General features: G+C 34.9%; 2 protein-coding genes across 2 annotated transcripts; both read right to left on the minus strand.

The window, feature by feature from the left end:
* Nucleotides 1–2737: 2737 nt before the first annotated feature.
* Nucleotides 2738–3494, minus strand: LOC107479421 (auxin-responsive protein SAUR76). The gene has a single exon (XM_016099558.3). The coding sequence runs from the start codon at nt 3382–3384 to the stop codon at nt 2965–2967; it is 420 nt and encodes a 139-aa protein (XP_015955044.1). The 5' UTR covers nt 3385–3494; the 3' UTR covers nt 2738–2964.
* Nucleotides 3495–8557: 5063 nt separating this feature from the next.
* LOC107479420 (uncharacterized) lies at nt 8558–9484 on the minus strand. The gene has a single exon (XM_016099557.1). The coding sequence runs from the start codon at nt 9482–9484 to the stop codon at nt 8558–8560; it is 927 nt and encodes a 308-aa protein (XP_015955043.1).
* Nucleotides 9485–23914: the final 14430 nt, after the last annotated feature.

Below are 23914 nucleotides of genomic sequence, written 5' to 3' on the forward strand. Positions count from 1 at the left end.
TCTAGTGTTGAATTCTCCAAGGCCTGGCTTCAAATATTTGATTTCAATTGAAGATTGAAAAAGATTTTGTAGTTAATTAATTTTGAATTTGATTTAATTCTGCTTTTGAATTATAGGATGAATTATAGGATTTGAATTAATTAAAGCTTATCTTAATTATTCTGATTAAGATAAGATTAGATTTTAAGATTTGGATTAGAGGAAACCTAGGTATAAATAAGGAATTACATTCACAGCCATAAGCTCGTTCTTTCATAACAGTTTCATTGTTAATTTTGCACCCACCATGAGTCACTAAACCTTTGTTAAAGGGTTAATTAGGAGCTCTGTTCATGTTTTGATGGTTTATTAGTCTAAGTTTTTGTTTGTTTAAAACTTTGTATTAATTTATTTCATGATTGAGTATTTTGTTCTTCATCACTAAAGGATTAGTAGCATCGAATGCTAATTCCATTTTGGATTTGTTTACTGATTCGACAGAACTAATGTTCAAATTGTGCTTGAAAACTCTTTCACATGACTTTTTAAATCGACTAGACATAGTGGTTTTCTAAGTGTGCGACACAATATATAATTTTAAATTATCCTAGTTTTGAATATGTGCATATAATTTGGATTATGACAATTCTTGAAATTATGTTTTCTCATAAGATTCAATAAGACAGGACTAGTTTGGATACGTGACATATAATCCGACCTAAGCACTACTTTTGAATATTATGAGGAACTGAATCGGATTTTGCACTTAATCTTTTCAATTAATCTATTGACCAAGATATTAGCAATTTGTTAATTGAGAAGAAACCAAGAAGCCGAGACATCGAAAATTGGTTACTTAAGATTCGTCGTGAACAGAGATAGATTTGCAATCTTTAGAATTAAGTTAACAAAATTTGATTCTCCTAAGAACATGAACATCTCCGAAACCCTAGACATTCTCCACCATTGATTTCTCTCAATTTAACAATTACTGTCTTCGAAGTATTTAACTTTCAAGATTCCAGCATTCAAGCATTCTAGGATTTTTCAATATTCTTCAATCCAGGTTCTATTGATCTAATTAGTAATTTAATTTGATATTTGCGTGTTCAATCTTTTAATTTTCGTGGAAATGATATTCACTCATCAAAGTATTACTTAAACGATTCAGTACACTTGTCAGTATTCGTGAGCTTCACTTTTCGCTCATCATATAACAGAAAAAGTATAACCAAAACTCAATACAACAACTGTCGTAACAAAAGCGTGGCGATTGATACTTTTTAGTCACGCTTGTTAAATATGACTATTAAAAGAGCAGTCGTTGGACATATTTCTTGTAGTATTGCGATGCTGCAGGAGCATGGCCACGTCTACGTTAGTGCCAAACTTTAAAAGCATGGCCATATCCTATTATATTAGCACACGGGGAAAGCATTGCTGCATGATTACCTAAATTTCTAAGTTTGAAAAGTATGGCAATAGGTCTCTAAAATCTAACGATACAGTTGTAAATATAAGAAGGCGTAACATTTTAAGAAACCATTTTAAAAGATCGAAGGATGAGAAAATAAATAAAAATAACAAATAAACATATGACTTGTGGAAGCAATGAACAAGAAAAAACTAGCTAGTTACACTGCTTAAAAAATTTTACATTTATGAATTCCAGTGATGAACTCCAACCTGAGAAACCTCCCCTCTCCTATCCCAGTTTAAAATCTATATATACTACACCAATGATTTGACAAATAGATTATCAAGAAAACTTCTTATATTAATTATCAATTCCGCTAGCTAACTAATAAAAAATCTAATCAACAACCCAACAAATTATATTTTTCATTAATTATATAAAAAAATACACAACAACGTTGTTACACTTTTGAACTTTTGATTAATAATCCTGGTAGTAATTAATGAACAAGAAGGATTAATAGGATTATGTTAGGTAACCAATAATTTTTTTTAATAATATGAACAATAACCAATTAAATTAAAATACATTATATCTTCAAATTATCCACCTAAATCTTAATATTAAAATAATCATCTGCATACCTAGTGAAATGAACATTTGATATATCCATTGTTCATATTATTTAATATTTTTATTATCTATCTATATTTTTCCATATATTAATAAATCCTGGTAGCTGATTGGGAATGTAATGAATTTTAAATTATGATCCAGGATTCATTGCACCGTTATAATATATTGCAGCAACAATACGTGCGTACAAGTTATACTTTTTCCACAACAATAATCGAACACACAAATATAAAATATTAACTTAATTATTCCAAAGTTGAAATCAAGGATATAATCATTGAAAGTAATAAAGTTACTTAGCTCGCTCAACTCGCACAACCAATAAACAAACATATATCCATCTCACAAATTACTTTAACAAATAACTAAAGGTGCCTACTCACATATAAAATAAAAGTGGGTAGAGAATCCAGAGAAAATAAAAATAAAAAACGTGTGTTGTGGGTCTTATCAATTAAAAGTGTTTAAATAAAATATAGTTGCAGACTTACAGGTATGTTGATACGGTAACATTTTTACTTCTCGAGTTCTTCTCATCAGTAACACTAGTTAATAAACAAGATGCAATAACATGAAACTGCAAGCATAATAAAGTTACAGCCATGAAATTAAATGACAGCAGTAATATACCAAATATGGTTTTAAATTGCGCCACAAGCAAAACTGTGGGCGCCCTGCCATGCAAAACGAAATCATACTAGGCGATAACGAAAAATAGATATTAAATTAGCTATTCATATATAATACATAATACATATTAAAATACAAAATAACATTAAAAATAAATTAAACACTACATGTATTTATACAGAATACATGTTAACTAATATTTTTGTGTGCAATTGACATTTTTATACAGCTATATATAATTTTGGTAGCCGTAAATGCTGCAATGTCCTGAGAAATTAAAGATGAATAAATTCAAAACCGGGCTAGCAAGTATAGAATTCGACGAGCTCGTCGAGTGACTCAGGTTGAGGATCAGCGTTTTCTAGCATCCAAAGCAGGTGCTCGAACAGCACGACCTCGCATGCCACGTGGACAGTGTCCTCCTCCACGACGACGAAGTTGTTGTCGTCGTAGGACTCACGTGATCTATCCACGAGCTCTCGGAAAAGTGGATGCTCCACCACGTCCGGCCTCACCAAGTATCTCCGCAACGTCTTCCCCACATACACTGGCTGGAAATCGGCTTCCGACACGGAGGATTGTTCGTTGTTAGCTACGGCGCTCACGGTGGCGCCGCAACGGCTCTGCTTATTGGTGGTGGTGGTGGTGGTGATGTTGCCGAATGAGTTCCATTTCTTGAGCACTGACTTGAGCTTCATTAGTTTTCCTCCACCTTTGGCCATGAGAGAGAGAGAGGTGTGAAAATGGTTGTAACGAAGAGTGAGAAATTAAATGGGGGGAGGGAACGTTCCGTTGGTATATAAGGACGAGGTAGGGGAAGGGCAAAATGGTAAATGGGGTGTGATTGAGAAAGTGGGCAGAAGGAGATGTGCTTTTTGGCGTTTGGACTTTGGTTGGTGTGAAGTGTGAACCGTCCTTTTGTTGAAATTTTCCTGCATTCTTTTGTCTACATCTTCCTTGCTTAGCTTTATTACTATGAGCAATGCTAGGGGTTTAGTAATATTTGTGATCGGTAGTCATTAACTAATCATCAATGATGATTTTATAGTATGAGATTGGTGTCAGATTTCATCTAATAACTCACATTTCTCTACTGATTATATGCTGATCAAAATGTAATAAAATTGCTCGTTTTCTAGATTTTTTCTATTATTATTGTTTTCTTTATTATTCAAAAGATTTTGACAATAAGGAGAGGAAGTACATATATATTGATAATAATTTTTATAATAAAAATATTATATGTATATAAAAAATTAGTTATTAAATTATTTATTATACATTTAGTATATAAATATATTATTTAATTTAATTTAATATATATTATATATATATGTGGTTAAATAATTTTTATGTATATCTTTTGATTATTGTTATAATTATATTTTATTATTGTAAAATATGATTAGTCTTTAAAATATTTAATTAACAAATTAAAATAGTAAAATAGTAATTTAGATAATAGTATATAATCTAGAATTTAACTTTTTTAGATGTCATATTTTAAAAAAATTGAATAATCTTTTTTTTTTTTGATAATATAGTCGAAATGTCTTTCCTTTTGTATATCACTAAATATTTATCTAAAAATTTCTTTCTTATATAATTAGAAGTAGTTGACTCTTAATTATCTTCATAATTGAGAAAAAATTTTTAATTTGAGAAGTAATTATCATAACAAACATCTAATATGAAATTCTCAAATTAAAAATCGAAAATTAAGTAAAAAATTATTATAAAATCAAACTAAATAATCTAATAAAGACAAATAAATATTATTATCATCTTCTAAAAGAATTTTAAATTATAATAAAATACTTGTCCCCATAATGATATAAGTAAAACTGTTCCTGATTTAAGCTATATTATTATTTTATATCTCATTATAAATAATGTATTTTTTTTATGTGTGTCAAGATAACTCCTGCTGGAAAAAAAGAAAATAAATTTAAGAAATAATTTTAATATGTGAACAGAAAATCTGATAGAAATTTTTTACTTCAGCTAATTAAATTACATTATTAGAATGAATCTTTATCCTATAACTTATAACACTATAAATTAAATTCTATCTTTGAAGGTCTTTGGATAGGGTGTCATTCTTTTGGGAAGTAAATCATCTCAATCTTCATGGAAGAAAAAAGAAGAATACGCATAAAAGTAAAATAAATAAGCAATTAAAAGACGGAATTGAACACACAAAAACAAGTTCAAAAAAACAAGGTTTCCATGAATATGGTCTCTAATTAAAATAGAAATGCCTAACAAAAATAACTATGACAAAAAATTGATGCGTGAAATCTTGTGTCACTTCTACAATTTTCCTTCGGTAAGTAAACCAAATTATCGTCAAGTAATAACTCACAATAGAGTAAGGTCGAATCCCATCGAGAATGTTTGTTGAGCAATTTTAGTCAAGTGGATAATCTAGTTGAACTAAGCATAAATGGAGTTTGATTGCAAGAAATTAAATGGTGCAAAACATAAATGACTTGAAATGTAAATGACTGAAATTAAATTACAGAATGGTAAAGTGCTGGAAATTAAATTGCAAGAAGTAAATAACTAGAAATAAAAAAGGGGAAGGGGTGATGAGCAGAAAATTAAAGAAGAAAAATATAGAGAATGGGAAGACAAGGATGGGGAAGCTTATTGGGTTAAGGAGATATTGAATTCTCCGAATCAATTCATTCTCATCTCTTTCTCAATCATACGACTCATTGATCTCTTAGAAATTTTAAGTGATTGAACCCCAATTTCTTGGCAATTCAATTTCTCTAAACTTGAATAATTGCCCAATTCCTTGATTTAATTTCTCATAAGAAGAGATGAAGTATGGTCACTGATTATACCACACACTTTTCTAGATCAAGGTATCGGGAGGATTATATGTCACTATATCCGACCAATTCCCAATCTAGTCCAGTATGAGAAAGTATTTCTAGTATGATTCCATCATTCCTCTTCCAAGGTTCAGATAGAATCCAAGTATGCTCAATTTCTCTTCCGAGACAATTGAGCAATTGGATAAGGTCCGAAAGCTTTCAAGAAAATAAAAAACAAATGAATAGAAGAAGAAAAGTAAGAACTATTATTGATCTATCAAATTACAATAGAGCTACTTCTCCCAATGAAGTGGGTTTTAGTTGATCATAGCTCTGGAAAACTCAGAAGAAAAGTAAAAGTGCATGAAAGTAAACTAAGTACAAAAAAAGAAAGAAAAGTAGTGAGAGTTTCCCAAATTGGATCTCTAAATCCCCGATCGATCGATCCCCTTTGCAAGTTCAAAACTCTTCCTATTTATATTACTCTTTTGATCTTCAAGTGAGTCTTCAAGTACTTAAATGTGGGCCATTGGCATTAGTTGAAGCAAGTTAGCAAACTCTTAGGCCCCTCTCAGCTTTCTCGAAGGAGTTAGTTGGAGCAGCATTGGCATTGTTAACGCCAGCACATAGCATTAGTGCTGGCGTTATTAACGCGACTTTGAATGTGCATGGACGTTGGTGCTGGCATTGGTATGGCTAACGTTGCCACTAACGTTGCCTTTTTTCTTGATCCAGCGTTATTGCTAGTGTTAGTTGGCTAATTTTGCCACTAATGTTGCCTTTCTTCCCCTGGCCTGGCGTTATCGCTAGCGTTATTGAGCTAACACTGCCACTAACGCTGCCTTAGTACTTCCCCAACGTTGCCCCTGGCGTTAGTGTGCCTAACGTGGCCACTAATGCTACCATCCTTCTTGGTCCAGTGTTATCGCTGGCGTTAGTGTTCTAACATTGCCACTAAGCCAGAAACCTCCTTGAAGCTGGCGTTGATCCTGGCGTTAGTGTGCTAACTTGGCTACTAACGCCACCAATTCTTCCTTGGCCCACATTGTTGCTGGCGTTAGTGTGCCTAACGTGGCCACTAACGTTGTCTTGTTCTCTGCTTCTTCTTTGTCTATAATCAATCAAACAAGTGCATCAAAGCTTTGCTATAATAACAAAATATTGCATCATTCATTGCATCAAGTAGTTCTTACATTAATCTCATGAAAATGATTATAATTCACTATTGTTTAATGAATCAAGACATGCATAAGTAACACATCCAAATGCTTGCTTATTGATGAAGATAATGCATGAAACTAACCTAAAAATATGCTAAAAATGGCTTGTAAAACTAGCCAAGATGCCCTGGCATCATAATACCAAACTTAAATCTTGCTTGTCCCCAGGCAAGTGATAAAACATAAGAAGAATGCATGAAAAAATAAAGAAGTATGAGTCCTTTTTTAGAGATATTTAATCCTGGTTTATGGTATTTCATGCATGACAACTAATGTTCATAGTCTTATTGGCTTCTATGTTTTAGCATTCTCCTAGGTATTAACTCTGCTGCTTCTATGAGACCCTTTTATTCTTTGATCCTTGGTTTGAACTTTTTGTTTTCTTTTTCTCCTTGCTAGACGCTTATTCCTTTATTAAAGCTTAGTGTTCTGTGTCAAGGTAATTCTTTATGATAAGCTTTCAGTCAACACTCCCAAACCAGTTAGTTCAAGGTGTTAAGTGTTGAAGCACCCCTTAGGACTTACTGACTCAAGCCTCTCCTCCACACATACACACTACAGGCACATGACTTGCAATTCAGTCCTTAAGACATTGGTGCCCATCACCTCTTTGGGTTGCTAAATGTTTTGTAACAAGGTTGCTCTTGATAATGGACTTTTGGTTGATAATCCCGGGTTGGTTAACCCAAGTTATCAAGTGATGAAGCACTCCTCAGAACCTAATCATCCAAGCATATCCTTGAACAAAAGTATCACAGGCATATATCTAAAGGGTCAAGTTATTGGTGCCTAGCTTATTCATTTCTCTCTTCTTTCTTCATTCTTCTTTTTCTTTTTCTTTCCTTTTGCAAGGATCTTTTATTCACAAGGGTTTCATAAAATGCATACCAAGCCATTACATAGGAGATACTCTAACCTGCAACCTTATTTGAGAACTATTGGTTAGCATATACCACCACATAACCTTAGGGCCTTATTCATCCTCTACCAGATTGGACTTTACTCTTCTTTTTCATAACATTTTCTTTTATTGAGACTTAGGAAACAAAGCATATAATTCAAATAAGGTGGAGTGATATAGGTATTAAACTAGCAAGCCAAAATAAACATAAAAAAATAGCATGTAGGAGACTCAAATGGAAATTGATTACTAGGCCGGAAAGGCACTAAGCAACAGGGGTACAATTGCACTTCCAATTAAAACACTTTGAACTGAAGACAGTCAAGTAGCAATACAACCTCTTAGTGTCTTCTTGCTCACTCCTATTCATCATCATCTTTGGCTTTTATATCCTTCTTTTGTCTTCCCTCATGATGATGCATATTCCCTCCAAGAGATGAAATGATTGCCTGCAAGAGTATTGGAAGTTGCTTGTTCCCCAAGCACTTGAGAGATGGTTAGTATGCATGTATGCTTATGATTTTCTGAACTTAAGTTGGTGTCTGAACATCAAACTTAGTTTTTTGCCTACCTTTATATGCAGCAAATTGAATACATGCAGGAAACATCATGTGCTTTTATTATGAAAACAAACTATGAACTAGAAAGTAAACAATTGTTAAGTAGTTTCTATGATTGTTTGGAGTTTGTGACTAGTCATGCTGTTTGGAGGGTTGAAATGTGTTTTAATGAAATCTGTGGTAGAACACCAAACTTAGCATCACACATTTACCCTTGAATTGTTCACTTATGACATCACTTTGGTGTGTAACACTAAACCTAACTCCTTGCAATACAGGGAAATCTACTTAATTCTTTTATTGAAACAAATAAGAAAAGAAAGTTACCTCTGGTTGGGTTGCCTCCCAACGAGCGCTTCTTTAACGTCACTAGCTTGACGGTTGCTATCTCAGCTAAGATTGTATTTCATCTTGGGACTTTCCTTCATATCCCCCAAATAATGTTTAAGCTTTTGCCCATTGACAGTGAAGGTTCTTTGTGAGCTTTCCTCTATGATCTCTATGTGTCCGTATGGTGAAACCTTGGTGATAAGGAAGGGTCCTGACCACCTTGACCTTAGCTTCCCAGGAAAGAGTTTTAACTTGGAGTTATAGAGGAGAACTTTTTGTCCTTCTTCGAAGCTCCTTGGTGCCAGCCTTTGATCATGCCATTTCTTTGCCTTTTCTTTGTAGATCTTGGCATTCTTATAGGCTTGGGATCTAAATTCCTTCAACTCATTTAGTTGCAGGATCCTCTTTTCTCCAGCAGCATTATTGTCAAAATTCAATAACTTAAGAGCCCAAAATACTCTATGTTCGAGCTCCACTGGAAGATGATGACAAGCCTTTCTATACACCAATTGATATAGAGACATCCCAATTTGTGTTTTGAAAGTTGTCTTATAGGCCCATAGGGCATCATCCAACTTCTTTGACCAGTATTTTCTTGAAGTCCCCACAGTTTTCTCAAGAATTTTCTTGAGCTCCCTGTTAGATATTTCTATTTGCCCACTTGTTTGGGGGTGATAAAGTGTGGCCACCTTATGCTTGACTCCATATCTTAGGGGAAGAATTTCTAATGGTCTGTTGCAGAAATGACTGCCCCCATCACTGATGAGAGCTCTGGGAACTCTAAACCTACTAAAGATTTTTTTCCTGAGGAAGTTCATCACCACCTTGTTATCGTTAGTTGGAGTAGCAATAACTTCCACCCACTTAGAGACGTAGTCCACTGCCACTAGAATATATTTATTTGAGTATGAAGTTGGAAATGGCCCTATGAAGTCAATTCTCCATACGTCAAATAATTCAAGTTCTAAGATGAAGCTTTGTGGCATTTAATTCCTTTTTGGCAGGTTTCCAACTCTTTGACACTCATTGCATTTCTTCACCAGTTCTTTTGCTTCCTTGAAGATGGTGGGCCAAAAGAATCCATATTGCAGCATCTTTGTTGTAGTTCTTTCTCCTCCAAAGTGGCCTCCATAGTTGGAGTTGTGACAATTTCACAATACTTGTCCTTCTTCATGTGAGATGCACCTTCTAAGTATTCCATCAGGAAATTTCTTGAAAAGGTAGGGTTCATCCCATATGAAATACTTGGCATCATTAATCAACTTTCTCTTTTGATGTTTGTTGACTTTAGAAGGTAACTCCCCAGTGGCTTTGAAGTTGGTAATGTCAACGAACCAGGGTGCTTTCTGAATCAACATCAGTTGTTCATCCGGGAAGCATTCACTCACACAAAAGGTGTATGCTTCCTCCTTCTCACATGGGATTCTTGACAGATGATATGCTACTTTGTTCTCCCCTCCTTTCGTATCTTTAATCTCAATGTTGAACTCTTGAAGTAGGAGTATCCACCTTATCAATCTTGGCTTCGATTCTTGCTTAGTTAACAAGTATTTTAGTGCTGCATGATCAGTAAAAATAGTCACTTTAGAACCAATGAGATATGATTTAAACTTATCAAAAGCAAACATTATAGCCAATAGTTCTTTCTCAGTGGTGGTGTAGTTCTTTTGAGCTTCATTGAGGACCTTGCTAGTATAGTATATGACATGCACTAGCTTGTCTTTCCTCTGTCCCAACACTGTCCCAATAGAAAATCTAATGCATCACACATCAGCTCAAAAGGTAAATCCCAATTAGGTAGAGCTATGATGGGTGCAGAGGAAAGTTTTCTTTTGAGATCCTCAAAAGCAAGCATGCACGCTTAATAAAAAACAAAAGGTACATCAGAGACAAGTAAGTTACTCAAAGGTTTAGCAATTTTTGAAAAGTCTCTAATGAACCTTCTATAGAAACTAGCATGTCCCATAAAGCTCCTAATTGCTTTAACATTATTAGGTGGAGGTAATCTCTCAATTACTTTCACTTTGGCTCTATCCACCTCTATGCCTTTATTAGAGATTTTGTGATCAAGAACTATTCCTTCAATTACCATAAAATGACATTTTTTCCAATTCAAAACCAAGTTAGTCTCTTAGCATCTCTTTAGCACCAAGGCAAGATGGTGCAAGAAACTAGGAAAAGAATTTTTGAACACTGAAAAATCATCCATAAACACCTCAATAAATTTTTCAATCATATCTGAAAAGGTAGATAGCATGCATCTTTGGAAAGTGGCAGGTGTATTGCACAATCCAAAGGGCATGCGTCTATAGGCGAAAACACCATATGGGAAAGTAAAAGATACTTTCTCTTGGTCCTTGGGGTCAACTACAATCTGATTGTAGGCTAAATAGCCATCCAGGAAGTAATAGTATTCATGCTCGGCAAGTCTCTCAAACATCTGGTCCATGAAGGGGAGTGGAAAGTGGCACTTTCTTGTAGCTTCATTGAGCTTTCTATAGTCAATGCACATCCACCATCCTGTGACAGTTCTTGTAGGGATAAGCTCCCATTATGATCCCTCCTTTCTTGGGCACTACTTACACGGGGCTTACCCAAGGGCTATCTGAAATGAGGTAGATAACACCTACTTGCCATAGTTTCAACACCTCCTTTTGTACCACCTCTTTCATGGCTGGGTTCAATCTCCTTCGTGGTTGAATGGAGGGTTTGGCATCATTTTCTAAGAGGATCTTATGTATACACATGGAAGGGCTTATCCCCTTCAAATCTGCAAGGGTCCATCCAATAGCATTCCTATACTTTTGTAGCACTTCAATCAACTCCTTCTCTTGCTCTTCACTTAGGGTGGAATTGATGATCACTGGGTAAGTCTCATTACTCCCCAAGTAAAGCATACTTGAGAGTGGGGGGTAATGTTTTCAGTTTTAGTCTGGGTGCTTCCTTTTCTTCCTTTTTCTCTTCCAACATGATTGGGTTGACCATGTTTGTTGGTTGGATTAGTGGAGTCTCACTGCTTGCTTGTTGATCTTCTTCTACTACCTCTTCAAGCTCCTCTAGGACTTCTTGTATAGAGGACTCAATTGCATCTAACATCATACATTCTCCAAGTGGTTCCTTTGGGTAACTTATGGCCTTGAATACATTAAACAACATTTTTTCGTCATGTAGTCTAAAGACCAGTTCTCCTTTTTGGACATCAATGATCGCTTCGGCTGTTGCTAAGAACAGTCTTCCCAAAATGATTGAAGCTTTGGCCTCTTCCTCCGTATCAAACACTACAAAATCTATTGGAAATATGAAATTCTCCACCTTCACTAGCAAGTCATCCACTACCCCATGAGAAAACTTGAAAGATATATCTGCCCATTGAAGTGCCATTCTTGTTGGTTTAACTTTCTCAGTCCTCATTTTTTTCATCATTGCTAAGGATATCAAGTTAATGCTAGCTCCCAGGTCACACAAAGCTTTTTCCACAGTGATGTTCCCTATAACTTAAGGGATTTGGAAGCTCCTAGGGTCCTTCAACTTTTGAGGTAGCTTTTGTTGAATGATAGCACTGCACTCTTCTGTTAACACCACTGTTTCATCATTTCTCCAATCCCTCTTTTTGGTCCCTAATTCCTTCAAAAACTTAGCGTAAAGAGGAATCTGTTCTAGTGCTTTAGCAAAAAGGATGTTAATTTCGAGTTTCTAGAAGATCTCAAAGAATCTGGAGAATTGGGCATCCTTCCCATCCTTCCTTAATCGTTGGGGGTAGGAAGCTTTTGGGATGTAAGGTCTCAGAACCTCTTTTTCCTTGGGTGGTCTGGAGATAGGTGCTTCCTCTTCTTTTTTGTGCCTTGGGCTTTCATCAACTTCCTTTTCTTGTGTTTCCTTTGAGGCTTCCTTCACTACCTTTTCACTCCTTAGTGTAATGGCTTTGCATTCTTCCCTTGGATTAGCCATAGTGTCACTAGGAAAGTTGTGGGTAGGCATGGGGATTTGCTTGGAAAGATATTCAACTTGTGTCTCAAGATTTTTAATGGCAATTCCCTGATTTTGTATATTGGATCTTACTTCCTCCTTGAAAGTCTTCATGTCCTTAGACTCCTCCAAAAGCTTCCCCATTAGATTCTCTATTCTTGAGAGCTTATCCTCAAAGGGAGGATGTGATATTGGGTTAGAAATTGGAGGTTGAGGATGGCCATTTTGTGCTTGATAGTGAGGTTGGAAGGAAGTGTTATGTGGGGCTTGATATGGTCTTTGGTTGGAGAATTGATGGTTTGGATTGTTGTAGTATTTGGGGTTTTATGGTCTGTGATCTTGGGTTTGGTTTTGCTGGCCTCCCCACCCAAAGTTTGGGTGGTTCTTCCATCCAGGATTGTAAGTTTTGGAATGAGGATCATAGGGCTGTCTGGATGGATTGCCTATATAATTTGCTTGCTCCCAGTCACATTCATCCTCTGTGTTACCTTCTTCTTGAACCGGTGGTTGAGTATTAATTGCTGCAACCTGAGTTTTTTCCATTTGCTTGGTGAGAGCTACCAATTGGTTGGTAATCAGTTTGTTCTGAGCTAACAGAGCATCCACCTGACTTAACTCCATCATTCCCCTCTTGGAATTCCTTTCCGATGCATAGAAGTACTCATTATTGGCCACTGTTTCAATGATACCTATGGCCTCTTCAATAGTCTTCTTGGTGTTGAGAGAACCTCATGATGAGTGATTCAATGTTTTCTTTGCTTCTTGAGACAGACCTTCATAGAAGATGTGCAGTTGAATTCACTCATTAAACATATCAGGGGGACACCTCCTTGTTAGTTTCTTATACCTCTCTCAGGCTTCATAAAGAGTTTTTCCATCTAGTTGTCTGAAGGTTTGCACCTCTGTCTTCAACTTGATAATCCTTTGAGGAGGGTAGAATTTTGTCAAGAATTTGTTCACCACATCCTCTCAGTTGGTATGACTCTCCTTAGGAAAAGATTCAAGCCACTTATAGGCCTTGTCCCTAAGAGAGAAGGGGAACAAGAGCAATCTGTATGTGTCAGGATGGACACCATTGGTCTTCACAGTGTCGCAGATTCTCAAGAATGTGGATAGATGTTGGTTGGGTCCTCTTGAGCACTCTCCCCAAACTAATAATTGTTTTGAACAAGGGTGACCAATTGGGGTTTCAGCTCAAAGTTGCTGGCATGTACTGTGAGTGTCAAGATGCTGCTTCCACAATTTCCATTGTTGGGATTGGTGAAGGATCCTAAACCTCTCCTGGCAGGCTGAGCATGGTTACCAGCACCCTCACCATGGTTATTACATACCTCTTCTTCCATGGTTTGATCTGAATCCTCTTCCACTTCTTCCTTACCAACTACTCTTTTTCCTCTTACTTCCCTCCTTAATCTAAGAAATGTCCTCTTAGGTTTAGTATCAAAGGAGGTTGATGCTCCTCTCCTTCCTCATAGCATACACAAACAGCAACACAAGAGAGAAAAGTAAAGGAAATCACTCAGTTGAAAGAGTGGAGTTAGAGTTAATTGGTGTAATTAATCAAATAGTTAGTTGATTAGAATTTAGCTGAGTGTATATACAATGAAAAATAGATGAAATTGCTGAAAATTAAAATGAATCAACTAAAGTTAGAGTGGTTAGAAGCAGTGAAAAGAAATTGTTCAATCTTAGTATCACTTGACTTGATCATTGTCGATGCAAAATCAATCTCCGGCAACGGCGCCAGAAACTTGATATGTGGAATCTTGTATCACTACTATTTCCTTTTGGTAAGTATATCGAATTATCGTTAAGTAATAACTCATAATAGAGTAAGGTCGAATCCCACAGAGATTGATTGTTGAGCAATTTTAGTCAAGTGGATAATCTAGTTGAACTAAGCACAAATGGAGTTTGATTGCAAGAAATTAAATAGTGGAAAACATAAATGACTTGAAATATAAATGACTGAAATTAAATTATAGAATGATAAAGTGCTAGAAATTAAATTGCAAGAAGTAAATGACTAGAAATTAAAAGGGGAAGGGTGATGAGCATAATAGTAAAGAAGCAGAATATAGAGAATGGGAAGACAAGGATGCGGAAGCGCATTGGGTTCATAAGATATTGAGTTCTCTGGATCAATTCATTCTCATCTCTTCCTCAATCATGCAACTTATTGATCTCTTGGCAATCTTAAGTGATTGAACCCCAATTTCTTGACGATTCAATCTCTCTAAACTTGAACAATTGCCCAATTTCTTGATCTAATTACTCATGAGAAGAGATGAAGTATGGTCACTGATTATACCACACACTTTTCTAGATCAAGGTATCGGGAGGATTATATATCACTATATCCGACCGATCCCCAATCTAGTCCAGTATGAGAAAGCATTTCTAGCATGATTCCATCATTCCTTTTCCAAGGTTTAGATAGAATCCAAGTATGCTCAATTTCTCTTCTAAGACAATTGAGCAATTGGATGAGGTCCGAAAGCTTTCAAGCAAATCAAAAAGAGATGAATAGAAGAAGAAAAGTAAGAACTATTATTGATCCATCAAATTACAATAGAGCTCATTCCCCCAATGAAGTGGGGTTTAGTTGATCATAGCTCTGGAAAACTCGGAAGAAAAGTAAAAGTGTATGAAAGTAAACTAAGTATAAAAGAAGAAAGAAAAGTAGTGAGAGTTTCCCAAATCGGATCTCTAATTCCCCTATCGATCGATCCCCTTTGCAAGTTCAAAACTCTTCCTATTTATACTACTCTTCTGATCTTCAAGTGAGTCTTCAAGTACTTGGATGTGGGCCCTTGGCCTTAGTTGAAGCAAGTTATCAAACTCTTAGGCCCTTCTCAGCTTTCTCAAAGGTGTTAGTTAGAGCAGCATTGGCGTTGTTAACGCCAGCACATAGCGTTAGTGCTGGCGTTATTAACGCCACTTTGAATGTTCTTGGATGTTGGTGCTGGCGTTAGTATGGCTAACGTTGCCACTAACGTTGTCTTTCTTCTTGATCCAGCGTTATCGTTGGCGTTAGTTGGCTAACGTTGCCTTTCTTCCCCTGGCCTGGCGTTATTGCTAGCGTTAATGGGCTAATGCTTCCACTAACGCTACCTTAGTGCTTCCCCAGTGTTGCCCCTGGCGTTAGTGTGCCTAACGTGGCCACTAATGCCACCATCCTTCTTGGTCCAGAGTTATCACTAGCGTTAGTGTGCTAACGTTGCCACTAATGCCAGAAATCTCTTTGAAGCTGGCATTGATCCTGGTGTTAGTGTGCTAACTTGGCCACTAACACCACCAATTCTTCCTTGGCCCATGTTGTTGCTGGCGTTAGTGTGCCTAACGTGGCCACTAACACTGCCTTGTTCTCTACTTCTTCTTTGCCTATAGTCAATCAAACAAGTGCATCAAAACTTTGCTATAATCACAAGATATTGCATCATTCATTATGTCAAGTAGTTCTTTCATAAATCTCATGAAAATGATTATAATTCACTAATGTTTGATGAATCAACACATGCATAAATAACTCATCCAAATGCTTGCTTATTGATGAAGATAATGCATGAAACTAACCTAAAACCTGTTAAAAATGAGTTGTAAAACTAACCAAGATGCCCTTGCATCACAAACCCGACATGTCTTAACTAATTTCATCGAAGAAACTCCCATCCTTGTATTATATCCTATCCTTTGTCAGGACCCTTCAGTCATCCATGAATCGGGGTACCAGCAGTCCTCTTCTAATACTTTTTCGCGGGGTGAAGATCTAGTTCTACTGTATGAGGTGAACTAAGATCTGACGGAGTGCTAAGGTGGGAGAATTGGGCACGTAATCCATCTTGTTTAGTTTTTGGCTGGTAACCTCTTGGTTCCATAAACTTTTCCATTCACAAATCATTCATCAAATACAACGATTATTTTTCATTTATAAAATAATATTTTTTGTTATTTTTATAGATTTTTTAAGTTATTAAAAATATTTTTATCGTTTTAATATTTCAACAATAATTTTGTGTCACTAAAATCTTTTTGACAGAATTTTTGGTAGTTTAATAAACAAAAAAATTGCTAAAATTCATGATAGAATAACTCTTTTTAATTTTGATATTGAGGAATAGGAGATGTCAAGCAAATTTATTGGACAAAAGAGTATTATACACAGATATGAAGGACAGTCCAAAGTAAATCAGACGGTTAGAGTTGGATATTAAATTCTGACCCAAAGATTTGTTAAAAAGCTTTATATTATTAATAAAATCTAACCCAAATATTTGTATCTCTAAATTTTTTAAAATTTTTGCACCAAAATTTGATCCGCCCAATTGTATTGTCTAAAAAAAATCTTAATTAAAGTCTGATTTTTATTGTGATAACAATGTGTATGACTATGACTTGGGCGGCCAACTTTCTCAAGATTGAAATAATCAGTTTTTAAGATAGAATCAAATAAATGAAATTTGAAAATAAGAACCTCATATATGTATAAATAGGGGTTTATATACGAGGCATGAGACACAGCAATAAAAAAAGCATTCATCTCTCTTTTACTATAATACTCTTCTATGTTGCTAACACTTCTCTCTCTTACTATAGATATATAAATTATTTCTATTATATTGAGATTATTATATTGGCTAATATTAATACTAGATTTTCTACTCCTACTTTTATTTTATATTTATTATATCTTCCTTATTTATTTTCATAACACGTTATCAGCACGAAGCTCTAACGAAGTTTTAGGAAGACTTCAGGTAACAATTTTTTATTATGTCGAAACTCTTTCATATTGAATATAATGCTCTTGATATATCTGAAAATAATTATTTATCATGGATACTAGATGTTAAAATCCATCTTAATTCAGTGGATCTTGGAGATACCATTAACGCTAAAAATAATGCATCCCAGAAGGATAAAGCCAAGGCCATGATTTTCCTTCATCGTCATCTTGACGTATGATTGAAAAATGAATATCCCACATTAAAAGATCCTGCAGATCTTTGGAAAGACCTTGAAGAAAGGTACAATCATAAAAAATGGTGATACTTCTTCAAACCCGATATGAATGGACGCACTTGCGTCTACAGGATTTTAAATTCATAAATGAATATAATTTTGCAATGTTTCGAATCACCTCACGAATGAAATTATGTAGGAAAAATATATCTGATAATGATATGTTAGAGAAAATTCTCTTGACCTTCCATGCCTCGAATGTGCTCCTACAGCAGCAGTATCGAGAAAAAGGGTTTAAAAAATATTCTGAGTTAATTTCTTGCCTTCTTGTTACTGAACGCAACAATGAGTTACTTTTAAAAAATCATGAAGTGCGCCCAACTGGCGCCGCCCCATTTTCTGAAGTAAATGCGGCAAATTACCCCAGAAGAGGCAAATGGCAAGGTTTTGGTAATAAGAAAAATTATGGAAGGAAAAGAAATTATGTTCAAAAGAGAGGATCTCACCAGAAGTGGAATTAAGAAAGAAATATTGGGCAAAATAAATCAACAGAGGATAAGTGTTTTCATTGTGGTGAAAAGGGCCATTGGTCACGTACCTGTCGTACCCTAAGGCACCTAGTCGATCTTTAGAAGGCATCTTTGAAAAAAGAGGACAAAGGAAAGGAGATGAATTTCGTTTCAAATGATGATGCTGAAAATTCTACCACTCATTATGATGTATCTGATTTCTTTGAGGATCCTAAAGAAAATATTGATCATTTGATCAATGATAGAATAGTTTAATATGTGGGATTGTTAAGTATTCATGTAAGTAAATAATGTAATGAACTTATTGTTAAGTTTTATTTTCTATGTATTTAAGTTTCAAATATGATGTATATAAATAATGAAATATTAATGTTTATGAATTTTGAAATCATTAAATGTGTCATGTTTTAAAATAAAATTTTAGTATATGACATTATTTTTATATACAGTATTTCTTAAAAAAATAATTCCAATCAAGTATTCAATTTACCTATGCATACTACTCATTTTATTATTATTTGTCTTTGAAAAAAATGACAAGGATATATAATGAAGATGTATGTCTTGCGGATAGTGCAAGTTCGCACACTATTCTTAAAAGTGATATATATTTTACCCATTTGGTGCCAAAAAAGAATGTGTTAATACTATTATTGGCTCAGGCAATGTGATAGAAGGCTCCGGAAGAGCTATAACTTTGTTTCCTTAAGGAACAAAATTTATAATAAATAATGCACTATTATCTACCAAGTCTCTGAGGTACTTGTTGAGTTTCAAAGATATTCGTCGAAATGATTATCATATTGAAACAATAAATGAGGAAAATCATGATTCATGAGTACTTATGTATCACAACTCATGATTCAAATAAAAAGGTTATATTAGAAAAGTTGCCCTCACTTTCATCTGGGTTATATTATACCAAGATTAGTGCAATTGAATCACATGCCACTGTAAACTAGAAGTTTACTACCCCAAATGAATTCATAACTTGGCACGACCGATTGGGTCATCCAGGAACAACCATGATGAGGAGAATTATTGAAAACTCCCATGGACATTCACTAAAGAACCAGAAGATTCTTAAATCTAGTGAATTTTGTTGTGCTGCATGTTCTCAAGGGAAGTTAATTTTAAAGCCATCACTAGTAAAGATTGGATTTGAGTCCCCTGAATTTCTAGAAATAATTCAAGGTGATATATGTGGACCCATTCATCCATCATGTGGATCTTTTAGATATTTTATGGTCCTGATAGACGCATCTTCGAGATGGTCACATGTGTGCTTATTGTCTTTTCGCAACCTGGCGTTTACGAGATTACTGGCTCAAATTATTCGATTAAAAGCACAATTTCTAGAAAATTCAATCAAAGCAATTCATCTTGATAATGCTGGTGAATTTACTTCCCAAGCATTTGACACTTATTGTATGGCTAATGGAATAAGTGTTGAACATCCAGTAGCATATGTTCACACACAAAATGGGTTAGCAGAATCACTTATTAAGCACCTCTAATTAATTGCTAGACCCTTGCTTATGATAACAAATCTCCCAACCTCAGCTTGGGGGCATGCTATTTTACATGTCGCAGCACTTATTTGTTTGAGGCCAACGAGTTATCATCAGTTCTCTCGTATGCAATTAGTTTTTGGCCAGCAACCAAATGTTTCCCAATTAAGAATATTCAGATGTGCGATATATGTTTCCATTCCACCACCTAATCGCACAAAATGGGACCCTAAAGAAAATTGGGGATATATGTTGGATATGATTCTCCCTCTATAGTGAGGTATCTTGAGATACAAACTGGAGATGTATTTAAAGCTCGGTTTGCGATTGTCATTTTGATGAATCAAAATTTCCAACATTAGGGGGAGAGAATAAGCTTCCTAAAAAGGAACTTAATTGGAATGCATCATCCATGATGCATTTAGATCCTCGATCAGGGCAATGTGAACTAGAAGTTCAAAAGATTATACATTTGCAAAGAATAGCAAATGAATTGCCTAATGCATTTTTTGATACAAAGAGGATAACAAAATCTTATATACTAGTGAAAAATGCCCCAATTCGACTTGATGTTCCAGTTGGACAAATTGCCACCGATGCAAATATACGCCATAAGCGGGGCAGGCCTGTCGGTTCCAAAGACAAAAATCCTAGAAAGAGAAAAGAGGTAAATACTATCCCTGTGGAAAAAAGACATAGTAAAGACACCTGAGTTATCCAAAATTTTGATATAGTTTTAACGTCAGAAGACGTTCAGGTACCTAAAAATTATGAAAATGATGAAATCTCGATAAATTATGTCTTTACAGGAGAAAAATGGGACCGAAATATGACAATTGTCAATGAAATATTTGCATATAATGTGGCATTAAATATCATGCATGAGAGTAAGGATCTTGAGCCAAGATCAGTCGAAAAATGTCGACAAAGGAATGATTGGCCAAAATGGGAAGAAGCCATGAAGGATGAATTAGACTCACTTGCAAAACGTGAAGTCTTTGGACCTGTAGTTCGTACACCAGAAGATGTAAAATTTGTTGGATAACGATGGGTATTTGTAAGAAAACGAAATGAGAAAAATGAAGTTATGCACTACAAAGCCCGACTTGTGGCACAAGGTTTTTCACAAAGGCTCGGTATAGATTATGAAGAAACGTATTCCCCTGTAGTGGATGCGATAACATTGCCTTATTTTGTCAGTTTATCTGCATATCATAAATTGCATATGCATTTAATGGATGTGGTAACAACCTATTTATACGGCTCATTAGATCGGGATATCTATATGAAAGTCCCTGAAGGACTAAAGATATCTAAACCATCCAGTGAATATTTGCAAGGGTTATACTCAGTTAAATTGCAAAGATCTTTATGCGGTCTAAAGCAATCTGGACGAATGTGGTATAATAGTCTTACTGAGTATCTGACCAAAAATGGATTCAAGAATGATGATATCTGTTCATGCATTTTCATAAAGAAATCTGCATCTGGGTTCATTATAATTACTGTGTACGTTGATGATTTAAATATCATTGGAACTCCTGAAGAGATTCCAACAATTATAAAAACTCTGAAAGAAGAGTTTGAAATGAAAGATCTTGGAAAGACTAAATTTTGTCTCGACCTGTAGATCGAGCATACAAAAAATGGGATTTTTATTCATCAAACAACATACACAGATAAAATCTTGAAAAGATTTTATATGGATAAGTCACATCCCTTGAGTACCCCAATGATCGTAAGATCTTTGGATGTGGAGAAGGAATAATTCTGTCTTAAAGAAGAGAATGAAGATATCCTTGGTCCTGAAGTACCATATCTTAGTGCCATTGGAGCGCTAATGTATCTTGCTAATAATACGCGACCTGACATATCATTCGCGGTGAATTTACTAGCAAGATATAGTTCCCCTCCAACCAGAAGAAATTGGAGTGGAATCAAACAGATCTTTTGATATCTTCATGGAACGGTTGATATGGGATTGTTTTATCCCTATGGATCTAAGTCACAATTAGTTGGCTATGCAGATGCTGGATATTTGTCTGATCCACATAAAGGGAGATCTCAAATAGGATACCTATTCACATATGGTGGTACAGCTATATCATGGAGATCCACAAAACAGACGATTGCAGCAACATCCTCTAATCATGCTGAAATACTAGCGATACATAAAGCTAGTCGCGAGTGTTTTTAGCTGAAGAGTGTGATCCAATATATTCTGTCATCATGTGGACTGATTGATCAGAAGATAGCTCCAACTGTCCTGTTTAAAGATAATATAGCATGTATTGCTCAACTTAAAGGCGGAAATATCAAGGGTGATAGAACAAAGCATATTTCTCCCAAATTCTTCTTCACTCATGATCTTCAAAATCAAGGGACAATTGATGTTCAACAGATCCGCTCAAGTGACAATCTGGCAGATTTATTTACAAAGTCACTTCCAAAATCCTCCTTTGAAAGATTGGTACATGAGATTGGGATATGCCGATTTCAAGACATTAAATGATGTCGGCAAGAGGGAGAGACTGTACTCTTTTTTCCTTGGCCAGGTTTTTTCCTATTGGGTTTTCCTTGACAAGGTTTTTAATGAGGCAGTCCCCATCACTAAAGAATATTGTACTCTTTTTTTCTTCATTAAGGTTTTTTTCCTCTGGGTTTTTCTTTAGTAAGGTTTTAATGAGGCAATAATCCTAAATGGTCATCCAAGAGAGAGGATTGTGATAACAATGTGGATGACCATGACTTGGGCAGCCAACTTTCTCAAGATTGAAATAATCAGTTTTCAAGATAGAATCGAATAAATGAAAGTTGAAAATAAGAACCTCATACATGTATAAATAGGAGTTCATATACGAGGCATGAGACACAGCAATAAAAAAAGTATTTCTCTCTCTCTTTTACTATAATATTCTTCTACGTTGCTAACACTTCTCTCTCTTACTATAGATATATAAATTATTTCTATTATATTAAAATTATTATATTGACTAATATTAATACTAGATTTTCTACTCTTACTTTTATTTTATATTTATTATATCTTTCTTATTTATTTCATAACAATTTTATATTTTTCTTCGTCTCTCAACAAATATGACATCCGATATGCTTAATAACAATTTAAAAAACAGATAACTACATATTAAAAAGAAACACCAACCATTCCAATAACAACACATAACACATAATTTTCATAACACATAACACATAATTTTCATCTATATATAAAAAAAAAAATTAGGCATATGTATGAGTGCTACCAAAACATGAAATGCTTCTCCCAAAATGTCGACGTCCAACATGAAACGTGTAGAGAGTCCAAAACTGAAGCTAGAACGAACTGATGACTAATATTATCATCAAAAACTATAAATACTCATTTCCGTATTCAATTGAAGACTCTCTCAATTGCTTAGTTATATCCTGTTTCCCACTTCGTCTACCTCTCTTGTGGATAGAATTAAATGATAATATCATGATTTTATTCCCCGCTATCACTTTTTCTTTATTTTTTTTCTCTCGTGAAAGCGAGAGACATGTGCGCAAGTATGCTATATTTCAAGGTCTCCAACTCATTAGTCTAATCTTATCTTTTCTAATCAACAATACCTGTTGTTAACTTATTATCTATTTTCCTCTGAATGGTTACAAAAGATTGAAGGCTGCGTTGTTTGTTAATTGGTTATAACTATTGTTGTGGTTGAGAACAGGTATTTTTTGCATCTCAAGAATCGGTAGCTCTACTCTTGTTTTACATGTAGGAAGTATCCTATAATTTAGGATCAATCAATATTTTAAATCATTTCACATCCAATATTATCCAATTATCCTATTTTAACTTTTATTATAAAAATATCCTTATACAAATTGATCTTACCTAAACCGATTTAATATATGATCATAGTAAATAATTCTATTAATCCAAGAGTACGTCTATATATAAATCGGCCTTAGCTAAAATAATTTAGTACGAAATATAAAACTCAACGTAAATCAACTTAACTTGCACTGATTTACTAAAGAGGTGACCTCTACACAAATCAATTTGGTTTAAACAGATCTTGTAAAATTCAGTTAATTAATGACTAATTAATTCATAAATTAAAATTTATTCTAAAAAATAAAAAATGTGATTTTTATGGCTTAATATGATAGAGAAAATTAAAATGAGAATTTTGATACAAATTTTAAAGAAATTGGCTCAAGATTGGACTGAACGGGCCAAACCGAACCAACCGAACTCATATTGGAGCCTTGTCCCAACCAAGCTCAACCTAAAACCCTAAAAACAACACTCTCTCTCCTCTCTTAAACCTCCAAAACGCTGAAATGAAATGAGGAATGGGAAGAACACTCTTCCAAAGTTCTAATCCTCACTTGATCTTCAAACCACCATAACTTTTGTTTCGGAGTTTCGATTGCTGCACCGTTTACGGCCACG

This window comes from Arachis duranensis, chromosome 3 (assembly GCF_000817695.3).
Source record: "Arachis duranensis cultivar V14167 chromosome 3, aradu.V14167.gnm2.J7QH, whole genome shotgun sequence".
Lineage (NCBI taxonomy): Eukaryota > Viridiplantae > Streptophyta > Magnoliopsida > Fabales > Fabaceae > Arachis > Arachis duranensis.

Bases quoted from the DNA above. Each gene is read 5' to 3' on its own strand.
- LOC107479421 (XM_016099558.3), bottom strand. From the start codon at position 3,384: ATGGCCAAAGGTGGAGGAAAACTAATGAAGCTCAAGTCAGTGCTCAAG.
- LOC107479420 (XM_016099557.1), bottom strand. From the start codon at position 9,484: ATGCCACAAAGCTTCATCTTAGAACTTGAATTATTTGACGTATGGAGA.